The sequence below is a fragment of the Lepus europaeus genome, unplaced genomic scaffold, assembly GCF_033115175.1.
Source record: "Lepus europaeus isolate LE1 unplaced genomic scaffold, mLepTim1.pri SCAFFOLD_567, whole genome shotgun sequence".
Lineage (NCBI taxonomy): Eukaryota > Metazoa > Chordata > Mammalia > Lagomorpha > Leporidae > Lepus > Lepus europaeus.
In genome coordinates, this window is record NW_026909447.1 from 1 (window position 1) to 22,621 (window position 22,621).

Sequence of the window (22,621 nt, forward strand, 5' to 3'; positions counted from 1 at the left end):
CCTGAGCCCCAGCTCCATGTCCTGCCCGGGAGCCCCCAGCACAGTCCCGGTGCTAATGGAGGTGACAGGCAGGCAGCACCAGCAGACAGAGCAGAGAAGGTTAAATAGCACAGTGAGCCTCTGGCCGGGGGCCCGCCCCACCCTGCACCAGGACAGCTTAGGGAACAGAGGTGCTAGGTCGACCCCAGGACACCCCCGGAGACAGCCGCCCGCGCCCTCTGTGGATCACTGGGACGAAACCCAAAGCCGTGGACGCCCAGTCTGCCCCCCGAGGCCTGAACGGGGGGAGGGCTCCCCTCGAACAGAGAGTGCAGCCCAGGGCTCGTCCTCTCCTACACAGCCCCCACCCCAGGAGCCCAGAAGTTCGCCCGGCCGGTCATGCCTCCCATCCCCTGCTGGAGCCCGGCCTGGCCTGGCCTGGCCGCCTTCCCTCTGGGGCGCTTCCCCAGACTTGCCCCCCACCCTCAGACCAGGGCTCCCAGGCCTCCCCCTCCTCCCCGTGCCCAGGTGCGCTGTCACTCCTGTCTTCCTGGGGGGGGCTGGTGAGGGGCCAGGAGGCACAGAGCCATCCCTGGTCGGGGGGCCGAGGCCTGGGGCCCCCACGCCCACTGTTTCAGGGTGACCTGGGCCCTGCCTCTCTGGCTGTGGCCATGGCGAGGGAGCAGCTCCCGGCCCCCACTCCCCACAGGCTGCTGACGTGATGACTGCTCAAGCTGTCTCCCGGCCCAGGCCGCCTGCACGGTCAGCTGGTCAGCTGGGCCGGCCCAGGCAGGCACCGAGAGGGCTGCGTGCTCGTCCTTATGGACGCTGGGCAAGCTTGCCGAGCCGGGGGACCCCTGCCAACACCCTGCCCCGGCTGTCACCCACTCCTCAGAGAGGGAAACCAAGCCTGGGCCTGCGGGCCCGGGGCTCCCCGCTAGCCGGCCCTAGGACAGCCCCCAGGAGCCGCCCGGAGGGCTTCCCTTCCTGCCCACAGCACCCTGACGGGGCTGGACACACCAGGGAGCTCTGGGTCTCGAGGGACAAGTGACCCCCTCCTGGGCTCTCGGGGCCTGCACACAGCAGCCCTGGGCGGTGCTCGCCCTTCGGCCGGGGACCTGTGCCTCACAGCTGTGTGGGCCAAGGCCGACTGGGGAAGGGCGTGCTCTGGGCCTGTCCCCCCACGCCCGTGTCCACCTCGGATGGAACTGGCGCTGAGGCGAACTTTTGCCAGGGCCGGGCTCAGTCTTCCCCTCCCACAGCTCCAGGAACAACCTGGAGCCCAGTGTGGCCTGGGAGGTGGGGCTGGGAGCAGCCTGGCTCAGGAGGGCACTGGAGAAAGGGGCATCGTGGTGAGCTGGGTTTCCCAGCCCCCTCCCGGAGCCCACCTCTCACCCCAGGGGGAGCAGACAGAGGGGCGGCGGGGGAGGGGCGGGACAGCGCCTAGCAGCAGCCAAGTGCGTGGTCTCTCCGTGGGAGTGAGCGCTGGGGGTGGGAGCGCGCAGAGCCGCTTAGCCTCCTGTGCAGAGAAGGAGAGAGCGCAGGGCAGGGCGGGCCCAGGGAGCGCTGCGCCGGCCGAGTGGGTTCCGCCGCGTGGCTCTGGGCTCGGCCCCTCGCGGGCTGGCTCTGGCCCCAGGCCCCCCGCTGTCCTGGGGCTCGCCCCCCAGGCCTTGGCTCGGGTGGGCCGGCGGCTGTCAGGGGCCGAGCCCTGACGGATGAGTGCTGACGGCCCCGCGCACGGCTGCGGGGACCCGGGAGACCTGGCCGCCTCTGCGCACCCCCGCGGCAGCCTGCGGGCGACGGGGGCGGGGACGGTGCGGGCGCCCCTTGCTCGCCGCACACCTGCGCCGTCGCTCCCGCCCGCGCGGGACCACCAGTGTCACCTGCCGCGCTCGTCCGGAGTCGCGCGCCCCGAGCACAGAGCGCACAGCGCAGAGCCGTCCGCGCCAGGCGGTGAGTGGCAGGGGCACCGCGGGGAGGAAGGCGGGCGAGCCGGCCCGGCGGACCGGGGGAGCCGCCCTGCGCCCCCGCGAGCCGGGTCCGAGGCCGCCGCGTTCCGGAGCCGGCGTCGTGGCGCACGCGCGGCCGCGGTGCCGCCAACTTCGTGGGTACGCGGCGGCGTCGGGGAAGGCGGGCGACGGAGGCTGCGGGAGCCAGTGGCTGCCGTGAGTGACCGCGGGCCGGCGCCGGACCTCAGTGTCCCCTGCGGGGCGTCCGCGGCGCTGCCCGGAGACCCTAAGCTGGTCTCGCGGGTCGCGGCGCGGCGACGCGGGCGGGGGCGGGAAGTTTGTGGCTCGGCGCGGACGTGGCGGGCGCTGCGGGCTCGCTCCAGGCGGGGCGGGCGAAGTTTGGGCGGCGCAGGGGCCGGACGTGGTGGGGCCGCGCGGGGCCGCGGGGCTCCTCATCCCCGCTTCTTGGCTTCCAGGCGAGGGGGCCAGCTGGGCGCGCCGGGGAGGGCAGGGTGCAGGGTCCCAGCCGGCCCGACCTCAGCCGAGGGAGCCTGAGCCCCGCTGTTCTCCGCAGAGCCCCGAGGGGCTGGGACCGGCGGCGCTGAGGGTCCTCCCTCCCAGGGAGCGGGGAGAGCGCCTGGGTCCAAGTGTCGGGCTGCGCCCGGCGCGTGCACCTGGCCGCGGACTGGGTGCGTGGCCGAGCCTGTGCCTTTGTGTGTATGCGGGGCGGCTGGGGGGGGGGGGAGCAGGGGGAAGCCTCTCACAATGGGCACAGGCCCCCTGTGGCTCCCAGGGTGGTCAGCAGCTGCTGCAATGACTCCAGGACAAGCCCCCTCCGCAGGTGCCTCATCTGAACGGGGAGCACGGAGGAGCCCCCAGTCCCAGCTGGGAGCTGGGTGGGCGGTGGCGCCAGCCGGCACAGCTGTGTGGCTCCCAGGGCTGGGTGATCGATGGCCCGGCAGAGCCGCCTCTGTCGCTGGAGCACACTCCCCCATTTGTCACTCGCATCCTGTTGGGGGGCTGGGGCAGGGAGAAGGGGCCGCCTGTGCACCCAGCACCACATCCAGCCTGGGTCTGCAGCCTCTCGGGCACCCAGCTTTGCGGGGCCCCTGCCCCTGCCCCTGCTCCCAGCCCTGAGCCCCTGGCCGCCACCAGCCAGTCTGTCCGCTGGCATCAGTCTCCCTGCCCCAGGCAGCCGTGCTGACCACTCTGTGGGACCCCAGGCCTGTGAGTGGGCAGCCCTCTGCGCCCACTGGCTGTCCTGAAGGCGGTGCCCACCCGGGGTTTGCAAGGACAGTGAGTGCCGTGGGCAGAGCCTGCCAGCCGTGATCCGCAGGGGCGATGCCCAGTGTCCGTCCAGCTGCCCCAGCCATGCCCAGCTCAACCCACTGGCCACCCGTGAACCCTGGGAGCAGGCATGTGTGTGTCCACATCTGTGTGGGGGTCTGTGACCGTGTGTGTGCGTCCCAGCCACGTGTACGTGTGTCCTTGGGAGGTGCGCCGTGTGTGCACACGCGTGTGCTGGGGAAGAATGGTCCAGTGCCTTCTCACACCCAGGGTTCGGGGGAGCGCCGGCCCTGGCCCTCCGCACTTGGGGGGCGCAGTCTCGTGTGCCTGTGTGCGCCCCATGCAGGCGCGAGCACTGGGGCGACGGACAGCCCAGGTGGCAGCCCAGATGGAGCGCGGAGCGGCTTCCGAGCGAGCGGGGCGTGGGGAGGAGAGGGTCTTGGCTGAGCGTGGCCGCTGCCGGCTCGGCCACTGACCTGCCTGAAGCCACCCAGATGGAGGCAGGCTGAGCAGGTGGCTGCGCCACGGGGCCGTGCTGTGACGTCCACGCCCCCCAGCCTGGCCTGTCCCCACGTGAGGCCAACCCCCTCCGAGACCCCCAGAGCCCACCTGACACCCTGCTGGAGCGGCTTGCACACGCACAGCACCCGGTGCCCGTTTCTGTCTCGGTGGCTTTTGTCTGGCTTCCTGGTGGGGGACGAGGCTCGGCGAGGGCAGCGGTCTCGGGAGGGAGTGAGACCAGGCGGCACACCAGCAGTGAGCCCTGGCCACGCTCGGCTTCTCCTAGTGCCGCCCGGTGCTGGGAGCGGGCCCGAGGGGGGCTCAGGCTCTGCCGGCTGTGGGGAGACGGTTGTGGACAAAACCTTCCCAGAAACCGCCCGGCCTCGGGCTCTGGCGCTTGTGTCACCTGGTAAATATAGCATGCCCGGCTACGCTTTAATTCCAGAAAAACCAGGAATAATTTTTAAAATGTATTCCTGTATCTGAGAGGCAGAGGCAAAGCCAGAGAGAGACAGAGCGCCCGCCCGCTGGTTCACTCCCCAGTGGCCACAACGGCCAGGGCTGGGCCAGGCTGCAGCCAGGAGCTGGGAACTCCGTGCAGGCCTCCCACTCAGGTGGGGGGACCCCCCTGCTCTAGCCAGCACGGCTGCCTCCCAGGGTGAGCGTTGGCAGAGAGCGGGCGTGGGGAGCAGCGCCAGGACCGGGGCCCGTGCAGTGCCCGGGCCAGACTCAGCCACGGGCGCCAAAGGCCGGGGTTCATCTCGTCCTGCGTTTCTGTTTTGCTGCACCTGCTGCCCTGATTTGTAGGGGGGGGTTCTCTAGGGCGGCGGAGCAGGGGTGGGGGCTGTGAGCCCCACAGAGGGAGAAGTGGGCGGGGGCAAGAGGTGGGGCTGGCACTGACCTCGGTGTCCCCCCCCCCCCGGCCCAGTCCGCAGGTGGCCATGGTGCTCGCGCCTGCCCGCTAGCAGGCTGCCATGTCTCGGGAGGTGGGTTCCTGCCGCGTGGGCGCAGGGTCCAGGGCGCGCTCCCGGAAGCCCAAGAAGCCGCACTACATCCCGCGGCCCTGGGGCAAGCCCTACAACTACAAGTGCTTCCAATGCCCCTTCACCTGCCTGGAGAAGTCGCACCTGTACAACCACATGAAGTACAGTCTCTGTAAAGACTCCCTCTCCCTGCTGCTGGATTCGCCCGACTGGGGCCGCCGCGCAGCCCCCTCGCCCAGGCCCCGCGCGCCCACCCCCGCCGGCCCCGCCGACCCCACAGACCCTGGGGCCCGGCCCCCCGGGCCCGACCTCGCCGGCACCGACGGCCTCTCGCGGCACCGCTGCGGTGGGGCCCCCAAGCCTGGGATCGAGGGGTCCTCGGGGCCGCTGCCCCCTGTGGCCAGGGCTGCCCAGAAGGGGCCGGGCCCTGGCCGGCTCCTGGCAGAGTCGTGGAAGCCAGGGCTGGGGGGGACCCCAAGGAGCGTGGCCGTGGGGGCTGTGACCCCTGCGGGCCCCGATGGCAGTGTCCCCTGCTACCCCCCACCGTCGCCAGCAGAGCTCCCAGAGGCCCAGAACCCCCACCTGTCGCTGCTGGGTGTCAACTATGCTCTCGGCCCTGGGCTCTTCTCCTACCTGGGGCCCTCTCTGGCCACCGCTGCCCACATGCCCTTCCTGGCCTCGGCCAACCCCCTGACGCCCCCTGCCACAGCCTTCCCCGCCCCGCAGCCCCCCGAGCGCCCCGCCCTGGCCCCTCGCCTGTACTACCCGCTGCTCCTGGAGCACACGCTGGGGCTGCCCGCAGGCAAGGCCGCCCCTGCCCCCAAGGGGCCGCCTGCGACTCTGGTCCCTGGGTTGCTGAGACTGCCCATCCCAGGGCTGGGGGGGTCCTGGCCTCGTGGCACCTCCAGGGACCCAGGGCATGAGGGGGAGCTGGAGTGGGCCACCCAGAGTGACCCCAAAAGGAGGCTGCTGCCGGGGAGCAGGCTGGAGTTCCTGAAGACCCCCGCCAGCCTGGCGAAGTTTGCTTCCCAGAGCAGGTGCGTGTCCCGGGTGCCCGGTTCCGGGGGAGGACGGGCGGGAGGAGGGCTGGGCAGGGTGCCCGCTTCTGCCCCGAGCTTGGTCACCAGGAACGTGGGCTGCAGGCCAGGAAGGGGCCTGAGACCGGAGAGCCAGCGTGTCTGTCCTTGGTCCCTGGCTCTTGGCTAACACCTCGGTCCCCTTACCCTGCCTGGGGTGGGGGCAGTGGCAGAGGCCATGGGGGGAGTGGGGAGGGGCCGGGCACCCCAGGGGCGGGGGGGGGCAGTGCAGCTCCGCTGACAGGCTCCTCCCCACCAGCCTGCCGACGCTGTGGCCTGAGGACAAGGCGCCGGGGGGCCCTGAGGCCCAGCAGCCCCCGGGGCTGGTACCCGTGGGCGACGACCTGACGGGGGCCCTGGGCGACTTCGCCAGGGTGGAGCAGCGCCTGGGGCAGCTGGCGCCCGCCGGGGGCCTGGCCCCGAGACCTCTGCGGGAGCAGCTGGGCAAGATCCGCCGGGAGCTGTTCAGCATCCACCAGGCGCTGGAGAGGGCCGCGAGGCCGCCGGACACGCCCCTCGACCTCTCCGTGAGACGAGCGCCCCCCAAGGGGCCCGAGGCCCCTGCCGGCTCCCTGCTGGCCCCGGGGACCCCCGAGCCCCCCGAGCCCTTCCTGGGCCGCACCACCAAGTGCGAGGCCGACTCCAGCGTCCCGCCCCCAGGCCTCCCCCCCCAGGCTGCCGAGGATGCAGTCCTCCCTGGGGGCGGCTGGGGCAGCCGAGTCGCAGCTGGGCGCCCCCAGACCTCTAAGGATGTCTGTGGCATGCCGAGCCCCCCGCACGCCGAGGTCTGACCCTCAGCCCCCTCAGCCCCTGCCCAGCCCCTGCCCAGCCCCTCACTCTCCCCAGCTCCCTGGGCAAGTGACGTGTCCAGCTTCTGCATGACCCCAGCGGCCTGTGGCCAAGGCTCGTCTCTGGGGTCACACGGGTGGGGAGGTCACACTGTGGACATTAAAGCAGAAACAACACCTGCAACCCCCGTCTGCGCCTCCTCCTTTGCTGCCCACCGTCACCCCCTGGACAGCCCCAAGGGCTGGCCCCGGCCTGGGCGTCCAAGCCGAGCAGCGAACCTGCCGGGCTTCCTTGTGGCCTGCGCCCTGCCCGGGGCCTGGGGGAGGCGAGAGGGCTCAGCATGGATGCGGCCTGTGTCCCCGTGCATGGGGGTGGGCGGGGACCCCGAGCGTGATCTAGCCCCCCAGGCCAGGCAGGTGGCCCTCCCATCCGCTCCTCTGCGCCTGGTGGCACAGGACTGATGGCCCCGCGTGGCCTCCACTGGGCCCCTGCCAGCCCTGCAGCCAGATAGGCATCGGTGGCCGCCACAGCTCACTGCCTCCCTCCCGGCACAGCCAGGCCCGGCCTTCTTCCCACAGGCAGGGAGGAGCACGGCGGGGGGGGGGGGGGGGGCGGCACCACGACTAAGCCCTTCTTTCCCGGGGAGCTGGGCCACGCCCTCCACCGCTCCCCGAGCGAGCCCGGGTTGACCTCCTAGGAGGCGCAGCGCCTGCCTGCACCCGGCTCCTCAAGCTGTGGCTGGGCAGGCCGGGCTGGGGCCAGTCCAGGCAGGACCCGCGGCTGCCCCATTAAGCACACAGGGTGGCGATACCATCAGCCGTCCACCCGTGGGAGGCTTGTGAGGCGTGTCCGGAGCGGGGGCGCTGTGGGCCCCAGGCCGGGCTGGGCAGGTGTCGCCAGGACGCCCTCCACCTGGTGGCTTTGGGTTGGGGGAGGCTGCAAGGAGCTGCGGGCAGCCCAGGAGTCTCTGGGGGCCCCCAGGCACCCGTGGAGGTGCTGGGGGGGCCCGGCCAGCAGCTCACCCTCCCAAGCTCCTGGCACCTGCTTGGGGGGGGAGCCTGGGGCCAGCTCATCACAGATGTCCGCTTCCGGAGAGGAGGAGGGGCCGAGGGGCTCCAGCTGCACCGCAGGAAGGGAAGAATGGCGGGGAGGGGGGAGGGCTGGAGTCCCTGGGACGGCCCCCTCCCCGGGCAGGAGAGCCTGGCGCTGGCCTCCCTGGGTGTGGGCAGCAGAGGGGACCCTGCCTCAGCTCGGAGGTGGAAGGCTCCCTGACCTGGGCACAGCGGGGCTGGGGGGTTGGGGGGTAACCAGCCACCCCAGTGAAGGGAGGGGTTCCATGGGCACACAGTTTGAGAAATGGTCCTTGTCTGTCACCTCTCAGATGCATGAACCCTAATGACCTGTGACCTTCTGGGTCACACCCCCCCAGACTCACGTCCCAGAGATGGTGGGGGGCCGGGGGAGCAGCTGGGCTTCGGGACCTGGTGGGCTCTCAGGACCTGGAGGGCTGGGCCCCTTTCTCTCTCCGGGGGGGGGGGGGGGACACCAGCTCTGCCCGGCACAAGAGGGCGCTGCGCCAGGGCCTCCCCCAGCCGCCCTCCAGAGCGCTCACCTCGCCCCGGCCTGCTGGCGCTGCAGAGGCTCTTCCCAGCAGGGCCCCTGACCGCTGGGGCTGGACCTGGAGGGCCACTCCCTGTGCCTGCTGCACGCGGCCATCCACCTCCACACACCCCAGCACACAGCGGGGACCCCGGGCCCTGGGCGACAGCGGGCGGCTTCCCCTCGGGCCCCATCTCCCAGCAGCACCTGGGGAGCCCCTGCTGGGCGGGCCTGGGGGCCCAGTGGGGGTCTCGCCGTGAGCCAGGGGCCTGGGGGTGTGCAGCCCTCGGCGTCTCTGTGGCTGAGGAGCCTGGCCCTGCTTCCCGGGGCTGGGGTCACATCGGGCAGCACCGGGGCCTGGGCAGTGGGCCTCACGGGAGCACCGGGGCCCTGGCGCCTCCGCGGGAAGATGCTCAGCTTGTTGCCGCCTTCCAATCCTGAGCAGCTGCCGGGCGGCCCCACCTTCCTCTCCCTGAGGGTCCCCATCTCGCAGCTGCTGAGGCAGCCCTGCCCCCCCCCCCCCCAGCCTGCAGGTCTTCACCAACCCAGGACGTTGCCAGTCCCCAGGCAGGCGGGATCTGGCGCCTGGGAGCCCCAGCCCTAATCGGAGGCAGGCAGGCCGGCAGGGCGCGGCTGGGCTGGGCAGCCTGGGGCAGGGTGTGGCCACTCCGTGTCCCCCGGCCTCAGAGGCACCCAGGGTCCTGAGCCCCCAGCAGCACTGCTGTGCCCAGCCCAGGTGAGGCATTGGCAGGGGGTGCGGCAGCCCTGGCGGTGCCCTGGGGGGCTCCTGGCTGTGTCCCCCCCCCCCGCCCCGGTCTGCAGGGGACTTCAAGACCCCTGGCCACAGGGTCCAGCCAGCTCTGAGCTCCTGGGACAGGGGCGCTGGGAAGAGCTGGTCGGGGTTGGGCTGGGTGCTTCCTCCCAGGACACAGTCCTGACGCTTAAGAAAGCGCGAGAAAACCACGCCCCGCCCTTGCCGAGCCACGGGGGTTCGGGGCCCGGGAGGGGGCTGCAGGCTGGGGAGCGTCGGGCTCACTGCGCCTCGCCGCGTGGCTCCCCTGCTGGGCGGGGGCGCCGGTGCGGGTCGGGTCCCGCGGACCGGGAGGCCGGGCCCGTGCGCGCGCGGAACGCTCGGCCGGGGCCCGCGGGCCGCCCGGGCGCCTTTGGGGGCCGGACCGTCGCGCGGCAACGCGCGGAGCCGGCGGAAACGCGGCCGTGGTCGCCCGCCCCGCGCGCCGCAGCCCCTCCGCCGCCCGGGCTCAGCGGGTGAGCGCCGGGGGGCGGCTCCGCTCGAGCCTCCGCGCGCTGGGCCGTGGGGGCCTGGGCCGCGCGCCGGGAGCCGGGGAGGCGGCGCTGGGACGGGCGCGGGACGAGCGGCGCGGGGGGGAGGGCTTCGCCGGGCGCGGGCCGCCTGCTGTTCCCGGGTGCGGGGCCGCCTGGTGTTCCCGGGTGCGGGCCGCCTGGTGTTCCCGGGTGCGGGCCGCCTGGTGTTCCCGGGCGCGGGCCGCCTGGTGTTCCCGGGTGCGGGGCCGCCTGGTGTCGCGGGCCGCCTGGTGTCGCGGGCCGCCTGGTGTTCCCGGGTGCGGGCCGCCTGGTGTTCCCGGGTGTGGGGCCGCCTGGTGTTCCCGGGTGTGGGGCCGCCTGGTGTCGCGGGGCCGCCTGGTGTTCCCGGGTGCGGGCCGCCTGGTGTTCCCGGGTGCGGGCGCGGGGCCGCCTGGTGTTCCCGGGCGCGGGCCGCCTGGTGTTCCCGGGTGCGGGCGCGGGCCGCCTGGTGTTCCCGGGCGCGGGCCGCCTGGTGTTCCCGGGCGCGGGCCGCCTGGTGTTCCCGGGTGCGGGCGCGGGCCGCCTGGTGTTCCCGGGCGCGGGCCGCCTGGTGTTCCCGGGCGCGGGCCGCCTGGTGTTCCCGGGTGCGGGCCGCCTGGTGTTCCCGGGTGCGGGCGCGGGGCCGCCTGGTGTTCCCGGGCGCGGGCCGCCTGGTGTTCCCGGGCGCGGGCCGCCTGGTGTTCCCGGGTGCGGGCGCGGGCCGCCTGGTGTTCCCGGGCGCGGGCCGCCTGGTGTTCCCGGGCGCGGGCCGCCTGGTGTTCCCGGGTGCGGGCCGCCTGGTGTTCCCGGGTGCGGGCGCGGGGCCGCCTGGTGTTCCCGGGCGCGGGCCGCCTGGTGTTCCCGGGCGCCGGCCGCCTGGTGTTCCCGGGCGCGGGGCCGCCTGGTGTTCCCGGGTGCGGGCCGCCTGGTGTCGCGGGGCCGCCTGGTGTTGCGGGGCCGCCTGGTGTTCCCGGGCGCGGGCCGCCTGGTGTTCCCGGGTGCGGGCGCGGGGCCGCCTGGTGTTCCCGGGCGCGGGCCGCCTGGTGTTCCCGGGCGCGGGGCCGCCTGGTGTTCCCGGGTGCGGGCCGCCTGGTGTTCCCGGGTGCGGGCCGCCTGGTGTTCCCGGGTGCGGGGCGCCTGGTGTTCCCGGGTGCGGGCCGCCTGGTGTTCCCGGGTGCGGGGCGCCTGGTGTTCCCGGGTGCGGGCCGCCTGGTGTTCCCGGGTGCGGGCCGCCTGGTGTTCCCGGGTGCGGGCCGCCTGGTGTTCCCGGGTGCGGGGCCGCCTGGTGTTCCCGGGTGCGGGCCGCCTGGTGTTCCCGGGTGCGGGCCGCCTGGTGTTCCCGGGCGCGGGCCGCCTGGTGTTCCCGGGTGCGGGCCGCCTGGTGTTCCCGGGCTCCCGCCCGCCCCGGCGCCCACTGCGTCCCGTTGACCTCGCTCCGGCCCGCAGCCTGGCGGCGGCTCCTGCAGCCCAAGGTGGGGACACCGGCCCCTGCCCGCTGCACCCCTGCCCGCCGCGCAGTGTTCCAGAGGTGACATAGCGGGTGGAACCCGCGGGCCCTGGTGTCCTCGGGCGCTGACCCTCGGTGCACCTGCGTGCTGCTTCAGGCCGCACCTGGTCATTCGGCCGGGCCACTGTGTCCTGCCAGGTGATGCTGCGAGGCGCGCGCCCCGCTGGGGGGCCCCGTGGCCGCCTCCCTGCCCCTGCACTCACAACGCCCCATCAGTCATCCCTGGAGGCGGGCTTTGCAGATGGTCAGGCGGGGAGATTGGCAGGTGGTGCTGGCCCTAGGGATCTGGCCAGGGGCCAGTGCTGGGCTCTGCCCTGCTGGCCTCCCTGGTCACGGGGAGGGTCACTCCCACGGTCCTGCAGGTGGACCCAGAGGGGCCTTTCCACTTGGAACCCACAGCTGTGGGAGCCGGTTCCCGAGCTGGCTGTGAGAGGCCCAGACCTTTGAGTGCCAGGGCTGGGAGAGCAGCTGTACCAGTCGCCTCTCAGGCTGTGGGCGTTTGTGTCTGTGTCCCAGAGGGCCAGGCTGTGCCCCTTCCGCGGGCGTGGTGCTGTGGTCCATGCAGCCCCTGCCAGCCAGCCCAGCAGCTCGGCTCAGCAAGGGGCACCTGCCGGGCTCGCTTTGGGGAAGGAAAGAGGCTCGGGTCCCGCAGAGCCGGCTCTGCCCAGACCCACGGGGCGGGGCGTGAGGCTAGGACAGCTGGCACCCGCCCAGCTCCTCCATAGCTCTGAGGCCGGTGAGGGCCCACCCAAGTTTAGGTAGCTGCACCCATGGAGCAGTGAACCTGCACGGGAAATGCTCCCCTGGGGTGACTGTCAGGCCCGCGGGGCCCAGGTGGCGGGTGAGGGCAGAGCGGAGGCCTCTGAGCCGGGCCTGGGCCTGGGCCTGGGCACTTTGCCAGGCGCCTCGGGCTTCTCCGAGCCCAGCAGTGCCCCTTTTACGCCTGCCTGCCTTCTTCGTCTGCTCTCTCTGCAGGGTTGCTTGCTTGATTTGAAAGGAGAGTGACAGAGGTTTCCATCCGCGGTGCACTCCCCAAATGGCTCAGCCGCCAGGGCTGGGCCAGGCCCGAGGCCAGGAAGCTGGAGCTCCCCCCGGGGGTCTCCCATGTGGGTGGCGAGGGCCCAATTAGTCGGACCATCTTCTGCTTGCCCAGGGCACTTTGGCAGGGAGCGGGACTGGAAGTGGAGCAGCCAGCACTTGAACCAGCGTCCACATGGGACGCGGGCACTGCAGGCGGCGGCTTAACCGGCTGCGCCAGAACGCCAGCCCCTCCTTTGACACTTCCATCTTTTTTTTTTTTTTTTTTTTTTTTTTTATTTGAAAGGCAGAGTCACCGAGAGGGAGAAGAATGAACGTGATCCATCCACTGGTTCACTCCCTCAAAGGCCGCCGCAGCTGGGCTTGGCCAGCCAGGAGCCAGGGGCTCGCTCTGGGCGGTCCGGCCTCCGCTGCTCCCCCAGGCACGTTAGCAGGGAGCCGGCTGGGACGCGGGTGCGGCGTCGCCCGCCGTGCCACAGCAGCAGCCCCTCGTTTCTTCTTTACTCTTGGTGGCTCGGTAAGGAAGTCGTGGTTTGTTGAGGCTTCAGTGTGCACTCCGGGCGTGACACAACCTCTCCAGGCAGGAACCCACCCCCAGTGTCCTGGTGTTAACCGGGCCCTAAGTTAGATACCAAGTATTTATTTTTACTATCAAAATATGTACACAGAGTAACACCTTTCTTTCAGAAGTGCATAGTGAGTGTTACATGTTTGTAAGATAGCCCTTGGATATTAAAAACCAGCGAACAGAAGCAAACCGACAGCCGTGGGTGGACGGCTGTCGTTAACCGCAGAGCGCCTGGCCCCTGCAGCCCCACCGACCGAGTGAGAAGCAGGCGGCTGTTGCCTTGAGTGACAGCCATCGGCGCGCGGTGGGTCCTTCCCCGTGCCTGCCGCGCGGTGTGGGTGCTTCCCCCGTGCCCCGCGGGGCACAGCTCTGCGTTCGGCTGAGCAGCAGGCTGGGCTGTGGAGCATTTTCCTGTGGGGTTCTGGTTGCTTCTCCTGATGCTCTTCAGTGACGCAGCGTGCCGTCAGCTCACCCTACGGCGGCCGTACACCTGTAACCGTGGTGTGGGGCACCCAGGCCAGTGTGGAAGAACCTGTCCCTTGGGAGATGGACAGCCAAGGGGCCCCTGCCAGCCTCGTGGACCAGAACCGACCCCCCCCCCGTGGGCCCTGGAGCCACGTGGGCAGCCGGCCCCTCAGCCCATGCCCTCCCTGTCTCGCAGGGTCCCCAGCATGGTGCTGAAGGCCTTCTTCCCCACGTGCTGCGTCTCGGCGGACAGCGGCCTGCTGGTGGGGCGCTGGGTCCCGGAGCAGAGCAGCGCGGTGGTCCTGGCTGTGGTGCACTTCCCGTTCATCCCCGTGCAGGTCAGGGAGCTCCTGGCGCGGGTGCAGCAGGTCAGCCGGGTCGGCGTGACCGTGCTGGGCACCTGGTGCCACCACCGGCAGGAACCCCAGGAGAGCCTGGGCCACTTCCTGGAGGGCCTGGGTGCCATCTTCTCCCACGAGCCCTGGCTGCAGCTGTGCCGGGAGCGGGACAGCAAGTCCTGGACCTGCAAGGCCACCCGCCGGCAGGCATCCGCAGCTGCCGACGAGGACCAGGTCCTGCTCATCTTCTACGACCAGCGCAAGGTGCTGCTGTCCCGGCTGCACCCGCCTGCCGCCCTGCCCGACCGCCAGGCTGGAGACGCCACACCCAGCGCCAGGGGCCTGGCTGCCGTGTTCGACACGGTGGCGCGCAGCGAGACGCTGTTCCGCAGCGACCGCTTTGACGAGGGCCCCGTGCGGCTGAGCCACTGGCAGTCCGAGGGCGTGGAGGCCAGCATCCTCGTGGAGCTGCTGACACGGGCCTCGGGGCCCGTGTGCCTGCTGCTGTCCTGGCTGCTCTCCCTGCTGTCGGCCGTCAGCTCCTGCTGGTAAGCGGCCCTGGGCCCTGAGAGGACGTCCCTGCGGGCTGCCGCTCTGGCTCACGTGGGTCTGGGTGGGGCCCAGGAGGGAGAGGTGGGGTGGCGAGCCCCAGGGCTGGGGTTCTGCTCGCTCCCCTGCGGCCCTGGACGTCGCCACAGCCCTGTGCCTGGGCTGCTCTGCCTGGGCCACAGGCCTGGCCGAGGGGTTTGTCGGAGTAGTGGGGCGGCACCGGGGTGTTCAGCTCGTGAGCAGGGGTCCTGGGGGCCGGAGGAGACGTCCCTCTGGTGGCCCCACCCACACCGCCCCCATCAGGTCCGGTGTGTGTGGACACTGGCCTGGGCTTGGGGGCCCTGTGGGCGGGGATGAATTTGGTGGAGGAGCCCCAGGCCTGGTGTGGGGCAGGTGGGAGGGGCCCCCAGCTTGTCTCCCGCTTCTCGAGAGGCCCCAGGGAGGCTCAGAGCCGCTCGCGTGTGCTAGATGGGGATTAGCCCGCCAGGCGGTGGTGATGAGCACTGACATTCACTGCTGGTGAGCAGAGCCCCCGCCTCTAGGTGTTGTGCCCCCCTATCTGCAGCCTCGGGGACACTGCCCCTCTGGGGGGGTCTCGGGTGGCCGGCTGCGGGTCTCGGCTGCGTCGGCACCGAGGGGAGCAGGTTTGTTTCTGGTTGAAAGCTGTGGACCCCTTGTCCCCCCACGTGCTGTCTAAGGTTGGGGTCGGTTGGCCACTGCACTCTGGGCCCTCCGCTCTCCTGCCTCCACAAGGGCTCAGAGCGTCCCCCGGCCCCCGCGCAGGCCAGTCGGGAAGCCGGGTCGGGAAGCGGGCAGAGCGGAAGATGGCTTCCTGGGCCGTGGGTCGCTGTCGGGAGGCTGCGTTCTCTACCGGCTGTGCTGGACACCGCTGCACCCCTCGCCAGGCTCAGAGCCGCAGGCCGGCAGGAGCACCCCCAGGGGAGCTGGGCGGAGAGCGGGGTCGCTCAGTCCTCGCGGTCTGGCCGGCTCCTTCACAGGGTGTGCAGGCTCTGGCCCCTGACCTTCGTCGGGAGCAAGCTCTCCACGTGTGAGCAGGTCCGGCACCGGCTGGAGCACCTCTCACTCATCTTCAGCCCCCAGAAGGCCCAGGACCCCACCCAGCTGATGAGGTGCGGGCCTGCCCTGGGTCTCCCCTCGAGGTGGGGCGTGCCGTGGCCCCGCCTCCTCGCCACCCCGCGCTGACCCTTGCAGGAAGGCCAACATGCTGGTCTCCGTGCTTCTGGACGTGGCCCTCGGCCTCGCGCTGCTGTCCTGGCTCCATGGCAAGAACCGGATCGGGCAGCTGGCCGATGCCCTTGTGCCTGCGGCTGATGTGAGCATGTTGGGGTGCAGCCCTGTTCCCCGGGGAGGGGCCGGGGAGGGGCTGACTGCGCCCGGCGCGCGCCCACACTCTGCCTCTTGGCCAGCTTCCTCCTGCACCCCCCTTCTGCAGAACTGCTCGGAGCCATAAATGTTTCATTAGGAGCCGAGGCCTCTTCCTGCTGCCAAGCTCTTACCCCTTAAATACTACATGAGCTCTATTTATAGGCCCTCTGTCCTCTCCGCTGGTCCTGACGCGGCCCAGGCCTTAGCACAGCGCTGAAAGTGGCCTGCAGGGTGGGCATGTGGGGCCCTGGGGCCTTGCCTCGGTGAGGAGGAGGCTGTAAGTCTGCCCCCCGGCCAGGGTGCCACCCGGGCCCTGGCTCTCCTCCACGTGGCAGCCCCCAGCTCCCATTGCTGCTCCTGGGCTCGCTGTGACAAACCCGAGGTCGTCCACGCGGGGTGGGGCTATGCCAGCTGCAGGCTGTCCTGCAGGGCTCGAGGTCAGCGAGGGTCTGTGCAGCCGAGGCCGTGTCCATGCGTCTGAGGCCAGGGGCCGCTGTGTGTCCAGTGGACCAGGTCAGACTGGGGGCCTGAGGGAGGCCTCCAGACCAACCGCAGAAGCTGCCCAGGAAGAGGGCTCTGGGGTCAGATGAGCCTGGGAAGCACCGCTTGTCCATTCTTGGGGAAGCCGTCCAGACCCCTGAAGGAAGGAGGCCTGGTCTGCCTCGGAGATGGGCCGGCCGGAGCGGCAGCCCCAGCTGCGCTGGTCCCAGGAGGCGCGCGCTGACCCCGGCCCCCCGCATGTCCTCTGTCTGCAGCACGTGGCCGAGGAGCTGCAGCATCTGCTGCAGTGGTTGATGGGCGCACCTGCTGGGCTCAAGATGAACCGGGCCCTGGACCAGGTGCTGGGCCGCTTCTTCCTGTACCACATCCACCTGTGGATCAGTGAGTCCCTAGCGGGTGGGGCAGGGTGGACGCTGTGGGCACCATGGCCCAGGGACTCTAGGAACCCCGGAAGAGAGGGCAGTGGGGTCCCAGCGGAACCCTGTACGCCCTCTGCTGCCCTCCTGGAGTCCCGTGGGTGAAGCCCGTGGTGCTGGGCCAGGCCTGGGTGCTTGGGTCCAGTGCTAGTCTGTGTACTCCCAGCTTCTGCCCATCCCCAGAGGACGTGGGGGGCATCCTAGGACGCTCCTGGCACCGCCCTCAGGACCCGCCCTCGTCCCGCCAGGCTACGTCCACCTCACGTCTCCGTTCATCGAGCGCATCCTGTGGCACGTGGGCCTCTCTGCCTGCCTGGGCCTGACGGTGGCCGTGTCCGTCCTGTCGGACATCATCGCCCTGCTCACCTTCCACATCTACTGCTTCTACGTCTACGGGGCCAGGTGCGGGTCCTCTGGGCTGGCGGGCAGGCGGGGAGGGTGCTGTGGCCCTGACGGCGCCACGCCCTGCTCACCTTCCACACCTACTGCTTCTACGTCTGCGGGGCCAGGTGTGGGTCCTCTGGGCCGGCGGGCGGGGAGGGTGCTGTGGCCCTGACGGCGCCATGCCCTGCTCACCTTCCACACCTACTGCTTCTACATCTGCGGGGCCAGGTGCGGGTCCTCTGGGCCGGCGGGCGGGCGGGCGGGGAGGGTGCTGTGGCCCTGACAGTGCCATGCCCTGCAGGCTGTACCGCCTCAAGATCTGCGGCCTGTCCTCGCTCTGGCGTCTGTTCCGTGGCAAGAAGTGGAACGTCCTGCGGCAGCGGGTGGATTCCTGCTCCTACGACCTGGACCAGGTGGGGGCAGTGTGGCCGCGTGGGCACTCGGGGGGCGGCCTGGACCAGGTGGGGGCAGTGCGGCCTGGACCAGGTGAGGGCAGTGAGGCTGCGTGGGCACTCGGGGAGGGGGGGCAGCCTGGACCAGGTGGGGGCAGTGAGGCTGCGTGGGCACTCGGGGGGCGGCCTGGACCAGGTGGGGGCAGTGTGGCCTGGACCAGGTGAGGGCAGTGAGGCTGCGTGGGCACTCGGGGGGCGGCCTGCTCCTGTCCTACGGCTGGCTCACCACAGTGAGCCCAGAGGGAGGTGCGGGCAGGCGCCGCTCTGGCTCCCAGGTTCACTCCTACCGACAGCCCTGTGTCTTCCTGGCCCCGTGCTGGGCTGTGTGAGTCGCTGGGTCTGCAGGCAGGGGGAGGCCCCCTCCCAGGCTGTCCTGAGTTGGGGGAGCCAAGGTATCCCAGCTGCAGGTGCGGGACTGGGGCCGGAGGCAGGGAGCCTGCTGACCCCCGTGCGGCCGCCCTCTCCCCACAGCTGTTCATCGGAACTTTGCTCTTCACCATCCTGGTCTTCCTCCTGCCCACCACGGCCCTGTACTACCTGGTGTTCACCCTGGTGAGCAGAGCAGTCTGGATGCTGGGCCTGGGCCTGGACACAGGCCTTGCCCAAGGTCCGTGCAGTGGTCACTCCCAGCTCTGCCTGAGAGGCAGGCTGGCAGCTCCCCCGGCCACGTTGGTGTGGCTGTGCCGGGCCCTGGAGCGGGCAGGGGTCCTCCCTGAGGGAGAACACCATCCCCAAGTCCGGGACACTCAGCTGGGCGCAGGGAGGACCCGTGGCCGGAGGGGTCAGAGGGGAGGCCTCCCGACAGTGCTGGATGCCGGGCGTGGGTGGCCCCTGGCGGACCAGGACCTCTAGACAGCTCTCTGCCCTGTGAGAGGGACCAGGGGATGCACAGTGGGAGGGCCGACCACTCTGCTCCCAGCTGCCCTGGGGCAAGGCCGAGTGCCACCTCCTGGCTACTTGGGCTCAGGTCATGGCCCGGGCGGGGGCTCTGGGCCCTCTTCGCTGTGCGGTCCCTGCTCTTCCAGGGCCCTTGAGGCCCTGGGCCCCCTCCGTTGTGTGTCCTGGATGTGTGCAGCACGGCTCTGGCCACAGCCCCAGCTGCGAGGTCCTGAGGGTACCTGTCCCTGTGCTGCAGCTCCGGCTCCTGGTGGTCGCCGTGCAGGGCCTGATCCATCTGCTCGTGGACGTGGTCAACTCCCTGCCCCTGTACTCGCTGGGCCTGCGGCTGTGCCGGCCCTACAGACTGGCAGGTCAGTGCTGTGTTCTGGATACAACCTGGGCGCGGGCAGGCGAGGGATTCGGAGCCTCCTGGTCCCAGGTGTCCACTGGACCAGCTGCCTCCAGGGAGGAGGTGGGTGAGGCCCAGCTGGTGCCCGTCCAGAGCCCAGAGGCCGCAGGCCGCTCTGCCCGCACTGGCCGTCTGCAGGGAGCGTGGCGATGGCAGCAGGCTGTCCCGGGCAGTGCAGGGCTGGGGGCAGGCCCAGCTCCGCGTGTGTGGGGGTGCGTGTGCCTCCTGCAGGCAGGCTGTGATGGGGCCTGCTGCCCTTCTGCCTTCCCGTCCTCACACCCACCTTAGGCCCCCACTCACCCTGGGGTGTGCTCGGCCCACCAGTGTCCAGAGGCCTTGAGCCGAGGCCTCCTCCCGCCATGCAGCCAACAGCTGCTGGGCACCTGCAGGCCCCCCCCCCCGGATGCCTCTCCAGGGACCCAGCTGCATGCTGCCCATCCTATCTCGGCCTCCAGAGCCCAAGGACCAGGTGGGGGAGGCTCAGCCCACGGCGTCCAGGCACCCGGTGCCTTCCTCCCCGAGCCGGCGGCTCGCGGCCAGAGCAGGCGCTCGGGACCTCACAAGAACGCCATTCTCCACAGTGCTCTCTGACCTCAGCTCCCGCTCTCGCCTCTAGAACCTTCTGCCGTGGGTTCCTCTGGCTTGGGGGCCTGAACTGCAGGCCAGGCCTGGTGGGTCCCTGAGCTGACCAAGCACACAGACACACCGAGGAGCTAGCCTGTCCCTCTTCCCCAGCAAGCACTCTGTCTGTGCAGGAGACAGCGTGGCCTGTGTCCCCCACGCGGCCACTCGTCCCTGCCTGCCGGGCACTGGGCCTCTGTCGGAGTGCCCATCTGCCGGCTCCCTCCCTGGGTGCCCACAGCAGCCCTCAGCTCCACCCAGGTCTCCCACGTGGGTGGCAGGGACCAGGGACCTGAGCCATCGCTGCTGCCCCACGGGTGCGTCTCAGCAGGAAGTGGAGTTGAGCCGAGCCGGCCCGAGCCAGCCACTCCCTGAGTCTGGCCTGGGGCCCCGCGTCTGCACAGAGCACGGTGGGACTGATGGCCGCGGGAGGCCCGGCCCCGTGTGTGCCGCGTGGCGCTGCTGTGCCTGCCTGAGCACCGGTTCCCCTTGCAGCTGGCGTCAAGTTCCGCGTCCTAGCGCACGAGGCTGGCAGGCCTCTCCGCCTCCTGATGCAGGTAAGGCCGGCCCGGCCCGGCCCCGCCCGCGCGCGGCTGCTCGTCGGCCTGTGTCAGTGGAGCTCCAGGCTGTCCCGCGGTCCCCCAGTCACGCAGGCTCTTGTCCTGGGCCCCCGGGGCTCCGGCTCTGGGTGGAACAGAGCGGACTCGGCAAAGGTCTGGGGACAGGCAGGCGGCCCCCACTGGGCCTGGCCCTGCGGATCCTCCATCCCAGAGAGCCCCAGGTACCCGGGCCCGGCCGGGGCTGCTGTTCGTCAGGGGCTCCTGGGCGCTGAGTGTGTTGGGGTGGGTGTGACCTGTGGCCCCAGCATTCCCCCGGCACTCAGCCTGCTCCCTGGGACCACCTGAAAGGCATGACTGGACAGAGCCCAGGGTCCCTTCCGCCACGGAGGCCTGGCCTGACCCCTCCCTGTCTTTTCAGATGAACCCCCTGCCCTACAGCCACGTGATGCACATCTACCGCCTCCCCAGCTGCGGCTGCCACCCCAAGCACTCGTGGAGCTCCCTGTGCCGCAAGCTCTTCTTCGGGGAGCTCATCTACCCCTGGAGGCAGAGGGGGGACAAGCAGGACTGAGAGACACGGCTGCGGTGCGCTCCGGGCCAGGGACCCTGCCTTCCCGCCCCACCCCGTCTGGAACCGGTGCAGGCCCTGCCTGGGGCACCTCCACTGCCCACCGGTCATGGGGGCTGGGGGCGGCCCCCTGCTCCTGCTCTAGCCCCGTCTGCTGGGGTTTGCCCTTGGTCTGATGCCTGGCGGCCCCGGCTCACATGGGTCGGCCGCCACGGCAGTTCCCGCCGGGTGTGCTGGCAGTGCCGCCCCAGCCCCACCCTAGCGGGTTGGGCTGGAGGGACCCTCCCAGAGTGCTACTGCGGAGTCCCTGGAGCCTCTCATCTGCCTCGGTGGGACGTCCCTGCCATCTTGGGGGGTGCTGAGGGCACTGCGGCCCCGTTTCCAGCCCCTGGGAGCTGACGGCAGCTTTGCCAGACACTGAAGCTCCCTGGAGATCGCTTGTGGAGGAGCCATGACAGGCCCTGAGGTGTGGTCACAGCTGCCTCTGGAAGCCAGCTGCCCACCCCCCGGCTGCCCTGGCCCTGCCCAGTGCCTCTGTGGGAACCAGGCACAACCGTCCTGGAGGGAGGCGGCGCCCGCCTGGGCAGGTGCGCCTGCGGCTGTGGGGGTGTGGCTCCCAGGGACCGGCAGGCTGGGCCAGGCCCCCGGAGGGGTGCCCAGCCGTGCCACGCAGGCGGGCGCGTGGGCAGCAGCAAGCCTGTCGGTGCCGACAATAAAACCTGTGTGTGTGCAGTGGCGGCTCGGCCTTGGCCCTCCCGCGTGGGCGGCGGGCCCATGAGCAGCTTGGGGCTCTGCTCTGGGCTGGCCCTGAGGTGACTGCTCAGCCTCAGGTCTGGGGGGTGCAGGCCCTGGGTCCTTGACGCTTGCGGGCGTGGCCTCACCCCAGCACTAGGGGGCCCCTGAGGCAGGCTGGGGACGGGAGCTCAGCCACTTCTGGATCCGACGTGGGGTCCTGTGCCGCCCGCACTGACTGATGCCCGGGTGCCAGGGGCTGCCTCTGCTGCCTGCTGCCTGGCTAGGGAGAGGCTGCGTGCTGAGCCCTGCTGCCCACAGCCTGGGGGGCGGGGCCTGCTCGCTGCTGGCTGCCTTCGGGGTGGGCTTCAGGGCAGCCCGGGGCCTGAGGCGGGAGGCCCGTGGCGACTGGGTGCTGGGGCCCACGGCTGCACAGGGCCTCCCCCCCCCCCCCCCCCCCCCGTGTGCCGTGTCTTAGCTCACCCGGGGCTCGCGTGGTCAGAATAGTGCCCCTGCCCCGCGGCACTGCTCGCCGGGCCTGCACTGGGCACGTGACGGCCGCGTCTGTCCCTCATCTCTGTCGGCCACCTGTTCCGTGTCTGCCCGTGTTGCTGGCCCCGTCTCAGCAGGATGTCAGCGCAGCGTCTCCTCGGCACCAACCTGGGGCTGGGGTCCTGAGCCACTGCGGGGCCGCAGGGGCTCCGTGAGCTTCCGACACGGCTGTGGGCCTGCGGACTGTGCGCCCGTGGCCGGCTGGTGGGCATCGTCCCGTCCTCTGCTGCTGTCACAAACACGAGGGACAGGCCGGTGCTGCGGCTCACTAGGCTAATCCTCCGCCTTGCGGCGCCGGCACACCAGGTTCTAGTCCCGGTTGGGGCACCGATCCTGTCCCGGTTGCCCCTCTTCCAGGCCAGCTCTCTGCTGTGGCCAGGGAGTGCAGTGGAGGATGGCCCAAGTCCTTGGGCCCTGCACCCCATGGGAGACCAGGAGAAGCACCTGGCTCCTGCCATCGGAACAGCGCGGTGCGCCGGCCGCAGCGTGCCTACCGCGGCAGCCATTGGAGGGTGAACCAATGGCAGAAGGAAGACCTTTCTCTCTCTCTCTCACTGTCCACTCTGTCAAAAATTTAAAAAAAAAAAAAAAAAAAAACACGAGGGACAGAGGCTTGCGTGGCTCGCGGCTGCGGGGCCCGGGGTGCGAGAGCAGGGAGCCCGCACCTGGTGGGGGCCTTGCTTCCTCAGTGTGGGGAGGCAGCCAATGTGCTGGCTCAGGCCTCTCTCTGTCTCCTTTCTTTTCTTATTTTTATTTTTAAAAAAGATTTATTTATTTGAAAGAGTTGCAGAGAGAAGTAGAGGCAGAGAGAGAGAGGTCTTCCATCCACTGGTTCACTCCCCAGGTGGCCGCAATGGCTGGAGCTGCGCCAATCCAAAGCCAGGAGCCAGGAGTTTCTTCTGGGTCTCCCACGTGGGTGCAGGGGCCATCTTCCTTTTTTTTTTTTTTTACAGAGTGGACAGTGAGAGAGAGAAAGGTCTTCCTTTTGCCGTTGGTTCATCCTCCAATGGCTGCCGCGGCCAGCGCACCACGCTGATCTGAAGGCCCGGTGCTTCTCCTGGTCTCCCATGGGCTGCAGGGCCCAAGCACTTGGGCCATCCTCCACTGCACTCCCAGGCCACCACAGAGAGCTGGCCTGGAAGAAGGGCAACCAGGACAGAATCTGGTGCCCCGACCGGGACTAGAACCCGGTGTGCCGGCGCCGCAAGGCGGAGGATTAGCCTAGTGAGCC

The 22,621-nt window shown here is 70.8% G+C and overlaps 2 protein-coding genes across 7 annotated transcripts; both read left to right on the forward strand.

Moving 5' to 3' along the window:
* Positions 1-4,690: 4,690 nt before the first annotated feature.
* Positions 4,691-6,566, forward strand: PRR35 (proline rich 35). The gene is made up of 2 exons (XM_062185646.1): positions 4,691-5,736; positions 6,035-6,566. The coding sequence occupies exons 1-2, from the start codon at positions 4,691-4,693 to the stop codon at positions 6,564-6,566; spliced, it is 1,578 nt and encodes a 525-aa protein (XP_062041630.1).
* Positions 6,567-9,361: 2,795 nt separating this feature from the next.
* On the forward strand, positions 9,362-21,099 carry PIGQ (phosphatidylinositol glycan anchor biosynthesis class Q). 6 transcript variants are annotated; one of them, XM_062185654.1, is made up of 11 exons: positions 9,362-9,429; positions 13,240-13,929; positions 14,929-15,060; positions 15,143-15,263; positions 16,072-16,198; positions 16,482-16,635; positions 16,919-17,030; positions 17,541-17,676; positions 18,205-18,319; positions 19,474-19,535; positions 19,957-21,098. In XM_062185654.1, exons 2-11 carry the CDS (start codon positions 13,250-13,252, stop codon positions 20,280-20,282), a joined length of 1,965 nt encoding a protein of 654 aa, XP_062041638.1. In that variant the 5' UTR covers positions 9,362-9,429; positions 13,240-13,249; the 3' UTR covers positions 20,283-21,098. The 6 variants fall into 6 exon arrangements, with proteins under 6 accessions (XP_062041638.1, XP_062041641.1, XP_062041639.1 ...); XM_062185655.1 differs by lacking the exon at positions 9,362-9,429 and adding an exon at positions 10,941-12,527 and having other exon boundaries at positions 19,957-21,099; XM_062185651.1 differs by lacking the exon at positions 9,362-9,429 and having other exon boundaries at positions 10,941-13,929; positions 19,957-21,099.
* Positions 21,100-22,621: the final 1,522 nt, after the last annotated feature.

Excerpts from the sequence above, each read along its gene's own strand:
- PRR35 (XM_062185646.1), top strand. The coding sequence starts at position 4,691 with ATGTCTCGGGAGGTGGGTTCCTGCCGCGTGGGCGCAGGGTCCAGGGCG. Across the intron at positions 5,737-6,034 it reads AAGTTTGCTTCCCAGAGCAG|CCTGCCGACGCTGTGGCCTG; the intron begins GTGCGTGTCCCG and ends CCTCCCCACCAG.
- PIGQ (XM_062185651.1), top strand. The coding sequence starts at position 13,016 with ATGCTCTTCAGTGACGCAGCGTGCCGTCAGCTCACCCTACGGCGGCCG. Across the intron at positions 13,930-14,928 it reads TCGGCCGTCAGCTCCTGCTG|GGTGTGCAGGCTCTGGCCCC; the intron begins GTAAGCGGCCCT and ends GCTCCTTCACAG. Across the intron at positions 19,536-19,956 it reads CTCTCCGCCTCCTGATGCAG|ATGAACCCCCTGCCCTACAG; the intron begins GTAAGGCCGGCC and ends CTGTCTTTTCAG.